Source organism: Pan paniscus, chromosome 19 (assembly GCF_029289425.2).
Source record: "Pan paniscus chromosome 19, NHGRI_mPanPan1-v2.0_pri, whole genome shotgun sequence".
Taxonomy (NCBI): Eukaryota; Metazoa; Chordata; class Mammalia; order Primates; family Hominidae; genus Pan; species Pan paniscus.
Genome location: NC_073268.2, coordinates 56,453,572 through 56,471,476, shown reverse-complemented (window position 1 = coordinate 56,471,476; position 17,905 = coordinate 56,453,572). Strand labels below are relative to the sequence as shown.

Genomic DNA, 17,905 nt, shown 5'->3' with positions numbered 1-17,905 from the left:
GTGTATAACCATCTTTATCAACCTTTTTTTCTCCCCCTCCCTCCTTTATCAACGTTAAAAAAAAATACAAGAAAATTTGTCTTCACATTGTCTTTTCAATGCTCGAATCTTCACTAACACTGTGAAAAGCACAACAGTTCTTAAATTCACTAAACCAGCTACTACTCGCACTAAATGAAAACTAAATGCAAAATGTTTAAATATTTTTAAGTCTTCATGTGTTGTGAAGCCTTTTTCTTTCATTATGAGACAGCGTACTCCTGAGAACTTAGAAATGTTAATGCATAAAGAAAGATCTTTGGTGAACCACCAGGACTTTCATGATACATTAATATCATTCTCCCACTATATGCATATGAGTAAATTTGTGTTACAGAAACATATATAATAGCAAAAGAGATTACATTTTGATTCAGCAGACTTCAAAAGTGCTCCTCAGGTGATTCTGATGCATGCCCAAAGAATTAATATTACAAATGAATATTTTCCACTGACTTCCTTTCTAAATATTAAATATTTAACAAGAAACCAAATCCTCAAGTGCCTACTTACATAACAGGAATAAGATGGTGGATCAAAACAGACAAGATATCTGCCTTCATGAACCTTACAATCTTGGCTTGAAACAGCCAGATACCAATCCTGAAGAAAAAGAATTAGATTCTTACCTCATATCTTACATAAAAAAAAAAAGCCAAGTAATAGCAAACATTTATAAGAGGCTTATTAGCAAATCACAAAAAGCCTCAAGTTAAAAAAAAATAATAATAATGGATTCACATTATCTTGGGTTCAGGAAAGCCAAAAGCAAAAGATATAAAAGACATTAGTTTTTAAAAAAGAAAGATTGATGGATAAAATAAAAAACTATCTTCCACTGGGCACGATGGCTCACACCTGTAATCCCAGCACTTTGGGAGGCTGAGGCGGGCAGATCACTAGAGGTCAGGAGTTCGAGACCAGCCTGGCCAACATGGTAAAACCCCATCTCTACTAAAAATACAAAAATCAGCCAGGTGTGGTGGTGCGAGCCTGTAATCCCAGCTACTTGGGAGGCTGAGGCAGGAGAATGGCTTGAACCCGGGAGGTGGAGGTTGCAGTGAGCATAGATGGCACCACTGCACTCCAACCTGGGTGATAGAAGAAGACTCCATCTCAAAAAAAAAAAAAAAAAAAAAAAAAAAAACACCACACACACAAAAACACAATCTTCTGCTTATCAAAACAGTAATAACAAATTAAAAAGGCAAATGATTAAATAGGAAAACCATTTGCAAAACATGCACTCTAACAACTCAATATAAAATAAACCAACAGAAAAATGGACAACATATATGAAAAAACAATTTACAAAACAGGAAAAATAACCAATAAACAAATAAAAAAAGTTAAGTTTTACTAACAAATAATAAGTGTAAGTTAAAAACAATCATTCATCAAATTAACAGTCTTTTTGTTAAACAATAGACATGTGGTGTCAGCAAGGATAAAAAAGTGGGTACCTTTATTTTTTATTTTTATTTTTATTTTTATTTTTTGAGATGAAGTCTCGCTCTTGTCCCCCAGGCTGGAGTGCAATGGCACAATCTCAGCTCACTGCAACCGCCGCCTCCCAGGTTCAAGCGATTCTCTTGCCTCAGCCTCCCGAGTAGCTGGGATTACAGGCGCCTGCCACCACGCCCAGATAATTTTTGTATTTTTAGTAGAGATGGGGTTTCACCATGCTGGCCAGGTTGGTCTCGAACTCCTGACCTCTGGTGATCCGCCCGCCTCAGCCTCCCAAAGTGCTGGGATTACAGGCGTGAGCCACCACGCCCAGCCAAGAAGTGGGTACCTTTATACACTGCTGTCAGGAGTTAAGAACTGGCCCTACTCTTTTGCAGGACAATCTGGAAATACCCACCATACCTTAAAAATCAACCTGGTCTGCAATTAATTATACTAAAAGAAATCTACCTTAAGGAAATAAGTAAGAATGTATACAAAAAAATCAACCTAAATAATGTATGGGCCAGCTGCAGTGGCTCACGCCTATAATCCCAGCATACTGGGAGGCCAAAGCGGGCAGATCACCTGAGGTCAGGAGTTCGAGACCAGCCTGGCCAACATGGTGAAACCTCGTCTCCACTAAAAATACAAAAATTAGCTGAACTTGGTGGCGTGTGCCTGTAGTCCCAGCTACTCGGGAGGCTGAGGCAGGAGAATCGCTGGGAGGTATAGGTTGCAGTGAGCCAAGATCACACCACTGCACTCCAGCCTGGGCAACAAAGTGAGACTCCGTTTCAAAAAAAAAAAAAAAGCAATGCATGTCACAACACCGTACTTCTGAACAAACAGGTAACCTAAATGTATGACAATTGATTAAATAATTTTATTTAATCAATGAACTTTATTTATGCATATGTGGAATACTAAGTAGCCACTAACAATACAGTTGTAAACCTATAGGCACAAAAAGAAGCTAAGCACGTATTTAAGCAAAAGTAAGTTAAACAGAATGTACAAAGGGGGCACATTAAAATATTCATACGGGCTGACTCTGGACACACTGCCTTATGGGTTAGCCCTGTTCCACAAGGAGCAGCAAAAACAACAACAACAACAACAACAACAAAAAACCCATAAAATTAAATAAAATTAAAATTAAAATAATACACATACAAATAGGGAAGAATCAACATGAAAATGTTAATAACTTTTAAATGGTAAACTGTAGGTAATTTTTTCTTTCGAGCTTATTTAACTCTTCTATAAATGATATACCTAGGCTTAACATTTAACAAAAAATCTAACAAATGTTAGTTCTTTTTAAATCCTTACTTCTGGAGGTGGGCAGTTGGGAGAGAATAGGGAGAGGGAGATGGAAGGAGAAGTATTAGTTAGTAGAAGTAGTCATGGTTTACACTTTAGGGGAAAAAAAGCAGGACTAGAGTCGGGGTCCTGGGTTAATTTCAACTCAGGAGTTACTACCTAGGTCACTTAATTTTTCTGAATACCCAGTTTCTCAACTATAACATGGAAATGGGTCACACTACAACACAACACGTCCCATTTTAATGAATGAGTTTTTAAGACACTTTTCTGCTAAAAAACAAAATTCTATAGTTATAAATTACATTTGTGGTAATGTATTCAGCCATGGAAGATGACCTTTATTCACTATATTTTTAAATTTCTTTTTTTTTAATGCAGCAGAACATTTCTTATAAACCCCACAGACTACTGTATGATAAAGATGTTTCACATGATAAGGTGGGTCACAAAACACCTAGAAGCTTAGCTAATTTCTAGCTTACGGCAAAGAATTTTTCCCCATCCAACTTACTATTTTGAAAAATTTCAAATTTACTTAAAAGTTGAAGGAACAGTATAATGGACACTCATTTATCCTTCATCTAGATTCACCAGTAGTTAACATTTTAACATATTTGCTTTCTGTGTGTGTCTGTGTCTGTGTGTGTGTGTGTGTGTGTGTGTGTGTGTGTGTGTGTAACTTCATTTTGGCTGAACTATTTGAAAATAAATCGTAGATACATTTACTATCTTCTAAATTACTCTTCATTGCATAAAAACTCAAAGAAAATGTGTGGGTACTTATTTATCTGATATCAGGGAAGAAAGGGCAATTAGGCATAAAGGTTAATAAACATAGAAAAAAGATTTGATGGCAGTAAAAACATTTTAAACTTCAGTATGCTTTAAAAAAAGAAAAACTGAAACAAAAAGACACTGGGAAAAATATTAGCATATGTTGGTAAAAAGGTTAACACTTTACTGTTAAGAGTTTTTAAAATTAATTTATTCTTTCTATGACAAATATTTATTCTGTATCTACTAAGTGTCAGGCACTTCCTAATCTGCAGAATTAATAATAAGCAAAGCAGAGAGTTGAAAAAGGTAAACATAGGCCGGGCACAGTGGCTCATGCCTGTAATCCCAGCACTCTAGGAGGCCGAGGTGGGCAGATCACGAGGTCAGGAGTTCAAGAGACCAGCCTGGCCAACACGGTGAAACCCGTCTCTACTAAAAATACAAAAATTAGCTGGGCATGGTGGTGCGTCCCTGTAATCCCAGCTACTCGGGAGGCTGAAGCAGGAAAATTGCTTGAACCAGGACCCGGGAGGCGGAGATTGCAGCGAGCCGAGATCGCGCCACTGCACTCCAGCCTGGGGTACAGAGCGAGACTCCATCTCAAAAAAAAAAAAAGAAAAAGGTAAACATAGCAATAAAACAAGGACATACTACATGAGCAAACATTTCACAAAAGATAGGTAAATAAAAATAAGTGCATGGGGAAAGTTCTTAATAGAACTCGCATTGTTTGAAATGTCACAAAATATAGCTAAATATTAAAACTTATCTTTGTACAGCATGGCAACTATAGCTAATAATATGTATTATATATTTAAAAATTGCTACGAGTGGATGTTAAATGTTCTTACCACCAAAAAAATAACTATGTGAGGTGATGAATATGTTAATTAGCTTGATGTGTTTCCCAATGTATACATATATCAAAATATCACACTGTATAAATATCACCATAAATATAAATATCACCATAAATATACACAATTTTTATTCCACAATAAAACTGGGGGAGGGTCGTTATCTCCAAGTTACAGGATTACAGGTAACTTTTTTCCTCTTTATTTTCCCAGTTTTCTATAAGTATGTATTACTTACATAAATTAGGAACAATTTTCTTTTGTATAGAACTTATACGCACAATTCAACCTTACCTGGATGTGTTTTCTCCCATATAGCAGTTAATAAACTGCTACTAAATTTAAGGGACTTGTTTAAAAGTTAATTAAGATTTAACAAAACTAGTAGTCTTGAGTACCTCTGACCACATTTTATAGCCAGCAAGCCAGTAAAAAAATGCTTGAGCATTATTTAATAGAAATTCTTCTTTATGGGAGCAGTCTTCTTGGACTGTTTTCACTTACCAAAAAGGCAAAAGTGCTCACTTTAGCAGTCTGGAGCACTCATCTGTGGTTTCTAGTTTTGTTTAACAAAATTTTTACTTTCCCATACCACTAACCTTTAGAGACTGGTGTAACTGGACTTTCTTTGAGGTGCTATGCATGAGTATAACTAAATAAACATTACAAACCTACAACTCTACAGGGTAAGAGAACAAATATTTACCTTCTTAGCATCTGCAGAAGCCCTCAGCCCTTCTGGCAGTGGGTGCACTAAAGGCAAAACCGCAGCACTGACACGCTGAAAATGAGAATCAGAAACCTGTTCCAGACGTGGTCGCTTCGATTCCAGTGAATCATGATCCACTGGGGATGGGCCTGGATGAAACGGTTCATAACTAGTTCTCCTTTCTTGAGGCCTAATACATACAAAGAAAATAAACACTTGAAAATTTGTAAGTGATGTACAACTCCCTGCTAACATCCCTGGTTAGACTTTGAAATAATAAATGAAAAAGTCATGCTTACATTCAAAGTGAATCCGTACCCCTTCTGTTCCCACCCCCAAAGAATATATACCTCACTATAGTACCATTAAACTTCTAGTCTAATTTTTAAAAAAGGTTTGAATTAGCTGGGCGTGGCAGTGGGCGCCTGTAATCCCAGCTACTCGGGAGGCTGAGGCAGGAGAATTGCTTGAACCTGGGAGGTGGAGGTTGCAGTGAGCTGAGATCATGCCACTGCACTCCAGCCTGGGCAACAATGTGAGACTCCATCTTAAAACAAAAAAAAAAAGGTTTGGGGGAGGATTAAAAACTAATCTAGAAGTGAAAGACAAAACAGAACATTTGCAGAAAGTTTAGTTGCTGAAGAATATCTATAAACTAATATTTTTAAATGTTAAAATGCCATAATAATTAAATTTGGGATAATATAAACCAGAAGAGCCACCATTTTTCAACCAATAATAAAAACAAGCAAGAAATAAAAATCTCCCAGCTATTGCTACATAGAAAGAGAAATGACTTCACTTATGAGGTACCATTCAGTCTTAAAGACAAGTGTCTTGAGGAGAAATCCAACATTGCTTCTAAAACATCATCCTGGCCCCCAAAAACACGTATTCTGTCTAGCTTCCCTAAATACATGACTTGAAGATCAGAATCTTTCATTTCTTTACAGGATGTATTGTTGAGTCCTGCTCGTGAGTGCTCATTAAGTTGACTTTTCATTTTCTACCAGGTGTTTACAGAGGTGATATTGTATCTCATGGCCAACCTGTAAACTAATGCTTTGCAAAGCAATATTTCATTGAAAACAGAATTGCTGGGTTTCATATTGAGGACAGACAATGAAATGTATGCTAAATTCTTTTTTTGTTTGTTTATTTGTTTTTTGAGGCCCAGGCTGGAGTGCCCCATCTCGGCTCACTGCAACCTCCACCTCCCGGATTCAAGTGATTCTCCTGCCTCAGCCTCCCCGGTAGCTGGGATTACAGGCGCAAGCCACATGCCAGGCTAATTTTTGTAGAGATGAGGTCTCGCTATATTGCCTAGGCTGGTCTCGAACTCCTGAGCTAAGCAATCCACCTGCCTCAGCCTCCCAAAGTGCTGAGATTACAGGCATGAGCCACCGCACCTGGCCTGAATGCTAAATTCTGTAAAATTATTATACTTCAAAATTTTAAATCTCATTCAACACATAGAATTCCATTATCTTAAAATTCAGAGTGACATCACAAAAAACTTCAGGAATGGGAAACTTCAGGAACAAGACAAAGATGACTGCATTCACCATTTATATTCAATATGGTATTGGAAATTACTGTCAGAGCACTAGGAAAGAAAAAGAAATAAAAGGTATCCAAATTAAAAAGAAATAAGCATTTTTATTCAAGACAACATGATTCCATATGTGGCACCCTAAAGAATTGGCAAAAAAAAACGATTAGAGCTAACAAATAAATACATTGAAGTTGGAGGATACAAAATCAACACACAAAACTCAGTTGTATTCTATACACTAGCATTAAACAATCCAAACATGAAACTTAAAAAACAATACATTTATGCTGGGTGCGGTGGCTCACACCTGTCATCCCAGCACTTTGGGAGGCCGGGGCGTGTGGATCATCTGAGGTCAGGAGTTCGAGACCAGCCTGACCAACATGGAGAAAAACCCATCTCTACTAAAAAATACAAAATTAGTCAGACATGGTGGTGCACGCCTGCAATCCCAGCTACTCGGGAGGCTGAGGCGGAAGAATCGCTTGAACCCAGGAGGCAGACGTTGAGGTGACCCGAGATCATGCCATTGTACTCCTGCAGGGGCAACAAGAGCGAAACTCCATCTCAAAAAAAAAAAAGCAATACATTTATAAGAGCACCCAAAAGAACATAGCTAGGAATAAATATGACCAAGGAGGCTTATGACTTTAAACACTGAAAACCACAAAACATTGCTCGAAGAAATAAAAGACTTAATACATAGTAAGAAATCTCAAATTCATATGTTGGAAGATAATGTCATTAAATGACAATACTACACAAAGCAACCTGTGGATTCAATGTAATCTCTATCAAATGCCATTGGCTTTTTTTGCAGAAATAGAAAAACTCATCATAAAATTCATATGGAATCTCAAGGGATTACAAACAGCCAAACAATCTTGGAAACGAACAAAGTTGGAAAACTCACGCTTCACCTTTTAAAGCTTACTACAAAGCTATTATAATCAAAAGATTCATCCTCCACTAAGGCCAGAGGTAATCTACCCAAGTAATGCCTTAGCTGGACTTCTGCCCTCAGTTGCCCCCTCAGCTAGAACATAACCTACAAAAGCATAATTTTCAAGTATTACATTTCATTTCCAGCAACTCTGCCTCTGAGATTTATCAAAGCCAGAAGGTGAGGCATACCATACCCAGTACTGGAGAAGAAACTAAGGTACCAAGGAACAGGACAACTCAGAAAACAATGAGTATGGAATGCTCTTTTTCTATCTAGAAATCAGACTACTTCCCATTTCAGCCTGCCAATCCTTTTTAGAAGAACAAATCTACTCAGCCATAAATAAATATATAATTTAGTGTATAAAATCTCAGAAATTTAAATAAACTACGAAAATCTTTGCTGTGTACAATTTAATATTAGGAGTTCTGGTAGAACTAAGCATGAAATCTCCAATTTAAATTAATGTATTTGCCTTTTAAAATTAACACCAGTAGAATGGTATACTTTGAAAATGATCTGGTAGTTTCTCAAATAGTTAAATAAAATAGAGTTACCACATGACCCAGCAATTCCACTCCTAGGTATCTAACTAACAGAAAGGAAAATATACGTACAAACAAAAACTTGTACACGAATGTTCACAGCAGAATTATTCATAATTGTCAAAAAGTAAAAATGATCCAAACACCCATCAGCTGATAAAAATAGATAAATAAACTGTGGTATACAAAAAAAAAAAAAAAACACCTAACAGCAAATTTTCACATAAAGAAATCTTTGTAGGGCAAGATGCCGTGGCTCACGCCTGTAATCCCAAGACTTTGGGAGGCCGAGGTAAGTGCATCACTTGAGGTCAGGAGTTCGAGACCAGCCTGGCCAACAAGGTGAAAGCCCGTCTCTACAAAAAATACAAATGTTAGGCGGGCGTGGTGGTGCGCGCATGTAATCCCAGCTACTCAGGAAACTGAGGCAGGAGAATCGCTTGAACCCAGGCAGAGGTTGCAGTGAGTCAAGATCACGCCACTGCACAACACAACAGTCTGGGTGACAGAGCGAGACTCATTTGTCTTTTAAAAAAAAAAAAAAAACTCTGTAGGCTTGCAGACTTTGTAAAGTTCCCCATTTTACTGACTTTTGTCATCTCGTAACACCATCTTTAAACATCTTTAAAACAAATTAAAATTACAAAACACATTTAAATAACTATACTTTATCATTTGAATTTTAAAGAATTTTAAAGCAGTCTGATTTCTTGCTAAAAGAGAATATTCCATACTCAATGTTTTTCTTAATTTTCCTGTGCCCTGGTTGCCGGATGTAGTGGCTCACACATGTTTCCCATCACTTTAGGGGGCCAAGGCAGGAGGATCGCTTGATGCTGGGAGTTTGAGACCAGTCCAGGCAATATAGCAACTCTGTCTCTACAAAAATAAAAAATTTGTCAGGCACCATGCCATGCGCCTGTAATCTGAGCTACTCAGAAGACTGAGGCAGGAGGATCACTTGAACCCAGGAGTTTGGAGACTTTGTCTCTTTAAAAAAAAAAAAAAAAAAAGATGGGTTTATGGCTAACTACCAATCCTCTTACCGTGGCATCCATTCTTTGTTTGGCTGGATTCGGTCATCAAGAAATTCTTAGTCCAGGTGCGGTGGTTCACACCTGTAATCCCAGCACTTTGGGAGGTCAAGGTGGGTGGATCACCTGAGGTCAGGAGTTCGAGACCAGCCTGGCCAACATGGAGAAACCCCATCTCTACTAAAAATACCAAAAAATTAGCCAGGTGTGGGGGCACATGCCTGTAATCCCAGCTACTTGGGAGGCTGAGGTAGGAGAATCACTTGAACCCAGGAAGCAGAGGTTGCAGTGAGCCGAGATCGCATCATTGCACTCCAGCCTGAACAACAAGAGCAAAACTCCATCTCAAAAAAAGAAAAAAGAAAAAAAAGAAATTCTTTCAGGTGTTTTGTTTTGTTTTGTTTTGCTTTGTTTTGTTTGAAACAGAGTGTCACTCTGTCTCCCAGGCTAGAGTACAGTGGTGCGATCTCGCCTCACTGCCACCTCCACCTCCTGGGTTCAAGAGATTCTCCTGCCTCAGACTCCAGAGCAGCTGGGATTACAGGCGTGCGCCACCACTCCCAGTTAATTTTTATATTTTTAGTAGAGACAGGGTTTCGCCATGTTGGCCAGGCTGGTCTCGAACTCCTGACCTCAGGTGATATGCATGCCTCAGCCTCCCAAAGTGCTGGGACTGCAGGTGTGAGCCACCACGCCCGGCCTCTTTCAGTTTTAGATGCTATAATTGCTCAGTGCTTTCATGTCTAAGAAAATCTGCCTGTTGTTTTTATTGTTAAACTGTCTGGTATAATATTCTTGAATATCAATTTCTTTTACTCAGAACTTTGTAGCTACTGCTTCACTATTTTCTGTCACTCAATTCTGCTATGTAGAAGTTTGTAGCCTGACTCTTCCACCTTGTGGAGCATTTATTTTGTTTCCTGAATTCCTAGTTCTTTAACTTATCCTTGAAATTTAATTCCTTAACCATGATCTGTCTTGGTATGGATCATTCTTTCTGTATAAATTTTCCTGGAACAAGATATGTTTTATCAATCTGTAGAATCTATCAATTCTTCCTTAACTTTATGGGGAATTTCTGTATTATGAATATTATTACTGTTCCTTTACCAGGTTTTCCACCTCAAAAACATGTTCTTATAGTATACTGGATGATCTTTATTTGTCCTCCCTACAAGTTCTTTCTAATTGTCTTAATCTTTGTCCTTTTCTTCTGCACTCACTCTAATTATATCAAGACTTTGTTCTAAGACAAGGTTTACCTTAAGCCACATCTACTTTATTCCTTTTCTTTCTAATTTTATATCTTCAGGGCACTCAAATGTCTGAACTACATTTAGCCCATCTGGCTGTCTTATCATGTTGTTTTTGAATACTTCATTATTTAAGTTCTTTTATAGAAGAAATATAGAAATATAGAACTTATTTATATTATTAAGTTCTTTTATAGTGCATAGCACTTACGAGGCATGCTCTTTGTTTATGTTTCTTACACGTGGCGATTTTATTTTTGGCATACTATGTTGCTTTAATTTTCTTTTCCAGGAATATATTCGCCTCATTTGTGCCATTCCCCACCCTCCTGCTCAGGTACATTGTGGCAGCCTTTCTCTTTGGCGTGGGATAGTCTGGGTGGGTTCTCCTTGATTGTTCCCACTTTTTCTGGCATGTGTTCATCTTCTCTGCAAATGGAAGAATAGGTATGGCTTTCTAAATACTGTTCTATGGCCCAAAGGAACATGTAAGTGGGGCAAAGGAAGAAAAATCTTGGTTAGGGATGTAACTGCCTCTGCTAAGGACTCTGGCCCCCTCTACCAGCCAGACATGTAGACCACTCCAGAGGGTTCTGGCTCATCACTTTACAGAATGGCACATCCCAACTGTCCTTTCTGCAGCTGTTGAGAAACCAGGATGGCATAATGGGAATTCTCAAGCAAACCATTCACCACCACCAATTGAAATTTTCTCCAATCAAAGAATATTCATGAGAAATCCTAGGATTTCACTAACTTACTTTCTTCGATACTGCTTTTTTTAAATTTTCTTTTTAAAAAACTCATGTTCCGCCAGGCACAGTGGCTCACGCCTGTAATCCCAGCATTTTGGGAGGCTGAGGCGGGCGGATCACCTGAGGTCAGGAGTTCGAGACTAGCCTGGCCAACATGGTGAAACCCCACCTCTACCAAAAATATAAAATTAGCCAGTCATGGAGGCAGGCATCTGTAATCCCAGCTACTCTAGAGGCTGAGGCATGAGAATCCCTTCAACCCGGGAGGCAGAGGTGAGCCAAGATTGCGCCACTGCACTCCAGTTTGGGCAAAAAGAGCAAAACTCTGTCTCAAAAAAATAAAGTAGGCCGGGCGTGGTGGCTCATGCCTGTAATCCCAGCACTTTGGGAGGCTGAGGCGGGCAAATCCCAAGGTCAGGAGATTGAGACCATCCTGACTAACACAGTGAAACCCCATTTCTGCTAAAAATACAAAGAATCAGCTGGGCATGGTAGCATGAGCCTGTAGTCGCAGCTACTCGGGAGGCTAAGGCAGGAGAATTGCTTGAACCCAGGAGGCAAAGGTTGCAGTGAGCCGAGATCACGCCACTGCACTCCAGCCTGGGCAACAGAGCAAGACTCCGTCTCAAAAAAAAAAAAAAAAAAGAATAGAATAAAATAAAATGAAATAAAATAAAAACTCATGTTCCTTGACTCATAAAACAATAATGCTACTTTAACAATAGAAAATAGGAGGCCAAGTCATTCAAGATACTTGTAATTCTTTCCGTGAATCCCACTTTTCTAAGTTTTTGACAATAGCTGTATGTCTTTTCTTATTTATAAAAGGGTAAATTTTTAGCCCGTTTGAAAAATATATGTTTTTGTATATTTTTTAGATATTAGGGGACAAGTAAGCTGAATTCTCTCTCCAAACTTAACCAAGAAATGTATTATATAATAATTTTAGGCTGGGAGTGCTGGCTCACTCCTATAATCCTAGCACTTCGGGAGGCCGATGCAGGTGGATCACCTGAGGTCAGGAGTTTGAGACCAGGTTGGCCAACACGGTGAGACCCTGCTTCTACTAAAAATACAAAAAAAGTTATTTTTTTTTTGTAGTGCCTGCAGTTCCAGCTAATCAGAGGCTGAGGCAGAAGAATCATTTGAACATGAGGCAGAGGTTGCAGTGAGTCAAGATCATGCCACTGCACCCCAGCCTGTGCATCAGAGTGAGACTCCACCTCAAACAAAATATTATATTTCAAATCTTTGATCAACTTAAAACCTAAACAGTGAGCACATTTTTGAAATGGGAAATCAGGTACCTTATAAAATTGCTGAAATCAGAAAGGAAATTTATAAAGGTAATTATATTTCAAAATACCTTAGAATTCATATAAATAAAATAAAAATGAAAACGAAGAAATTACAAGATGCCTCAGAAATAAAAAGGATCATAAGGAACTATATGAATCATTATATGTCAATAAATTGGATAACCTAGAGGAAATGGATAAATTCCTAGAAAAACACAACCTACCAAGATTGAGTTAAGCAGAAGCAGAAAGCCTGAACAAACGAACAACAAATGAAGAGGCTGAAGAAGTAATCAAAAACTTCTCAACAAAGAAAACTCCAGGATCTGAAGGCTTCATGGCAGAATTCTACTGAATAGTCAAAGAAAAATATATACCAACTCCTCCTAAACTCTTCCAAAAAATAGAGCTAGAGGGACTATTTCCCAACACATTATATGAGGGAAACTTAACTCAAAGGCATTTAAGTTGATATCTAAGTCAAGGACATCACAAGAAAACAAAACTAGAGGCCAATCTCTCTAATGAACACTGATGCAAAAATCCTCAATAAAGGCCGGGCGTGGTGGCTCACGCCTGTAATCCCAGCACTTTGGGAGGCCCAGGCGGGCGGATCACGAGGTCAGGAGATCGAGACCATCCTGGCTAACACAGTGAAACCCTGTCTCTACTAAAAGTACAAAAATTAGCCGGGCGTGGTGGTAGGCACCTGTAGTGCCAGCTACTCGGGAGGCTGAGGCAGGAGAATGGCGTGAAGCCGGGAGGCAGAGCTTGCAGTGAGCCAAGATCATGCCACTGCACTCCAGCCTGGGCAACAGAGCGAGACTCTGTCTCCAAAAAAAAAAAAAAAAAACCTCAATAAAATATTAACAAACTGAATTCAACAACACATCACGAAGATTACAAACCACTAGCAAGTGGGACTTATCCCTGGCATGCAAGGCTGGTTTAACATACACAAATCAATCAATGGGATATATCATATTAAGAGAAGTGAACGGACATTTCTCCAAAGAAAACATAAAAATGGCCAAGAGATATATGAAATGGTGCTCAATATCACTAATCACAATGGAAATGCAAATTAAAACTACAATGAGACCTCACCTCACACCTGTAAGGATGGCTATTCTCCAAAAGATAACAAATGTTGGCGAGGGTATGGAGAAAAGGGAACCCTAGTATTTTGTTGGTGGGAATGTAGATTGTTATAGCCATTATGGAAAACAGTATGGAAGGTCCCAAAGAAATTAAAAATACAACTACTATACACCCAGCAATCCCTCTTCTGGTTGTATACTCAAAAGGAATGAAATCACCACCTCATAAAGATATCTGGGCTGGGCTCAGTGGTTCATGCTTGTAATCCTAGCACTTTGGGAGGCTGAGGCAGAAGGATCGCTTGAGGCCAGGAGTTCAAGACCAGCCTGGATATAGTGAGACCCTATCTCTACAAAAAATACAAAAATTAGCCAGGCACAGTGGCATGCACCTGTGGTGCCAGCTACCCGGGAGGCTGCAGTGGGAGGATCATTTGAGCCTGGGAGGTCCAGGCTGCAGTGAGCCATGATCATGCCACTGTACTCCAGCCTGAGTGGCAGAGCAAGACCCTATCTCAAAAAAAAAAGAATAAAACAACAACCAGATACCTACACTCCCATGTTCATGGCAGCATCATTCACAATAGTTCATATATAGAAACAACCTAGATGCCCACTGACAGATGAATGGATTAAGAAAATGTGCAGGCCAGGCACAGTGGCTCACTCCTGTAATCCCAGCACTTTGGGAGGCCGAGGTGGGCGGATTACTTGAGGTCTGGAGTTCAAGACCAGCCTGGCCAACATGGCGAAACCCTGTCTCTACTAAAAATACAAAAAGTAGCTGGGCATGGTGGCACACGCCTGTAGTCCCAGCTACTCCAGAGGCTGAGGCAGGAGAACTGCTTGAACCCAGGAGGTGGAGGTTGCAGTGAACCAAGGTTGCGCCACTGCACTCCAGCTTGGGTGACAGAGTGAGACTCTGTCTAAAAAAAAAAAAAAGAAAGAAAATGTGATGTGTGTGTATATACATATATATGTGTGTGTGTGTGTGTGTGTGTGTGTGTTTATAAATATTATTCAACTTTAAAAAAGAAAAAAATCCTTTCATACCATAACATGGATGGACCACGCTGAAACCACGCTGAAATAAGCCAGGCACAAAAAGAAAAATATTGCATGATCTCCCCTATATATGGAATATTAAAAAAAAAAAAGCACTCAAATACACAGGGATAGAGAATGAAACAGTGGTTCACTGGTTGGGGATACAGAAATAAGGAGATGGAGGTCAAAGGATACAAAATAGCAGATGTGTGGGATGAACAAGTCTAGAGATCTAATGTATAACATGAGGACTAAAGTTAATACAATTGTATTATATTAGGGATTTTTGCTAAATGGGTAGATTTTAGCTATTCGTCACCAAAACAAAGTATGTGAGATGACAGATATGTTCACTGGCTAAACTATGTGTATCCCATAACACCATGTAAACCTCAAATATATGTAATAAAATTTATTTTAATATGTAAATGTAAAAATCATTCTTAACTTGAGGGCTCTACAAAAACAGGACAGACAGGATATGGTCAGCACCAACTAGCCTTAGTTTGGCAACCTCTGTCCTAGATAATAAAAAAAGTGAAAAACAGCAAACAAATAAAACTAAACCTCTAGTGCTGCAAAAGAACAATTTGAAATGATCATGTCAATACTGAAAAAAGAGAATGGCAAAAGTATGGGTAACAAACTTTTTTTTTCCAAACCAAGTGGTTTCTAATTCTTTACTTTTGTATCAAAGGAGAAACTGTTTTTTAGCTGAAAGATAAAAAAAAATAATTTTAGATATCAGATCACTGTGATTGTTGGTCTAGAAATTGGAAGGCACTCAGAGAATTAAGCAAAATTGCAGCTACAAAATTTATTCCATTTCTACTTGCTTAGATGAACAATATTCATAGTCTATAAAAAATAAAAATTGGAATAGTATTCACATAGAAGCCTGCCTGTTTCCAGTAATTAGTACTCAAAAATTACAATAATTGGGGGAAGGGAAACCAGTCCTCTCTTATTAAAAGATATGTTTTCAGTAAGATTTTACTTTTTGCTTTTAAGAATAATGTAATAAAATGTATACATATATTTATGCTTTTTTGTTCAATGATCTACTACTACTAATTGTCATAACTTAATCCAGAGTAAAACTTTTAAACACTCAGGGCCTAAAATCACAGAAAACTTAAATAAATTTATTTTATTTTACTTATTTTTTTTTTTGTTTGAGACGGAGTCTCGCTCTGTCGCCCAGGATGGAGTCCAGTGGCGCGATCTTGGCTCACTGCAAGCTCCGCCTCCCGGGTTCATGCCATTCTCCTGCCTCAGCCTCCAGAGTAGCTGGGACTATAGGTGCCCACCACCACGCCCGGCTAATTTTTTGTATTTTTAGTAGATGAGGTTTCACCACGTTAGCCAGGATGGTCTCAATCTCCTGACCTCGTGATCCGTCCACCTTGGCCTCCCAAAGTGCTGGGATTACAGGTGTGAGCCACAGTGCCCGGCCCAAAATTTCTATATGTATTTGTAGCAGAAATATATGAAAGTGATCAGTAAAATGCTATTAAGAATAAACATATTAGCAAAAAATTTTTACTGGAGAAGAAAAGAAATAAAAATTCAAGGAGAAAAAAAGGACAATATAAAGTTTCCTATTGGTAAAAAGAAGAGAAGTAAAAACAAAAACAAAACACGTCATCTTAACTGATGCAGAAAAAGCATTCAAAAAGTCCAAAATCTTTTCTTGACTTAAAAAACTCAACAGTTTAGGAAAAGAAGGAAAGTTCCTTAACATAATAAAGGCCATTTGTGAAAATTCCACAAATAACATCATAATCAATAGGGAAAAACTGAAAGATTTTCCACTAAGATACCATGAAAGGTAAGGATCGGATCCTTTTCCCATCTAGTACTATGTTGATTAGAAGCAGTGGCAAACGCTTCTAATCAACATAGTACTAGAAGTACTAGCAAGAGCAATCAAACAAAAAAAAAAAAGAAAAGAAAAAAAAGAAAAGAAATAAAAGGCATCCAGTCAGAAAGGAAAAAGTAAAAATATCTCTATTTGCAGATGACACAATCCTATGTATAAAAGTTCCCCAAGATTCTACACATTAAAAAAAAAAAACTGTTAGAATAAATGAATCCAGTAAAGTTGCAGGATACAAAATCAACAGCAGTTTTATATACAAATAACAACCTAACTGAAAAAGAAATCAAGGAAACAATTTATGACAGAGTTCTAAAAGACATTTAAATAAATTTAACCAAGGAGGTGAAAGATCTGTATATTGAAAACTATAAAACACTGATTAAAGAAACTGAAGACACAAATAAATGAAGAGATATCCTGTGCTCATGGATCAGAAGAATGTTGCAAAAATGTCCACACAACCCAAAGAAATATACAGTACAGATTCAACACAATTCTTATTAAAATCCCAATGGCGTTTTTCACAGAAATAGAAAAAACAACCCTAAAATTCACATGGAAGTATAAAAGACCCCCAATAGCAAAATCAATTCTGAAAAAGACAAACAAAGAGACATCACACTTCCTGATTTAAAATTGTACTACCAAGTTACAGTAATCAAAACAATATGGTATTGGCATAAAAACAGACACACTGATCAGTAGAAAAGAATAGAAAGCCCAGAAATAAATCTAAACATACGGCCGCCTAACTTTTGACAAGGGAACCACAGCAACACAGTGGGGAAAGGGTAGTCTCTTCAATAATGCTGGGAAAACTAGATATCCAGATGCAAAAGAATGAAATTAGACCCTTGTTTTACAGCATATACAAAAATCAACTCAAAATGGATAAAATACTTAAATATAAGATCAGAAACTATAAAAGTCCTGCAAGAGAACGTAGGGAGAAAAGCTCCGGGACACCAACCTTGGCAATGATTTTTTGCATATCAAGAGGTCAGGCCACAAAAGCACAAATATATAAATGGGACTACATCAAACTAAAAAGCTTCTGAAAACAACAAAATGAGTCAGCAGCCTGTAGACACAGAAAACATATTTGTAAACTATGTATCTGCTAAGGAATTAATATCCAGAATTTATAAAGAACTCATAAAACTCAATAGCAGAAAAACAAATAACCTGATTTTAAAATGGGCAGAAGATCTGAATAGATATTTCTCAAAAGAAAACGTAAAAATCACCAACAGGTATATGAAAAGATGTTCAGTATCATTAGTCATCAGGGAACTGTATATTAAAAGCACTATGAGATACTCTCACACCCATT

The 17,905-nt window shown here is 38.0% G+C and overlaps 1 protein-coding gene across 23 annotated transcripts in view; it reads right to left on the bottom strand.

Annotated features, from left to right (window-relative positions):
• NCOR1 (nuclear receptor corepressor 1) overlaps positions 1 to 17,905 on the bottom strand; it is a 187,594-nt gene that overhangs the window by 134,884 nt on the left and 34,805 nt on the right. For all 23 annotated transcript variants that reach the window (XM_055101243.1, XM_055101244.1, XM_055101239.2 and 20 more), the window contains exon 4: positions 5,155 to 5,347. In XM_055101243.1, coding sequence (XP_054957218.1) covers positions 5,155 to 5,347 — 193 coding nt within the window. The remainder of the gene's footprint in view (positions 1 to 5,154; positions 5,348 to 17,905) is intronic.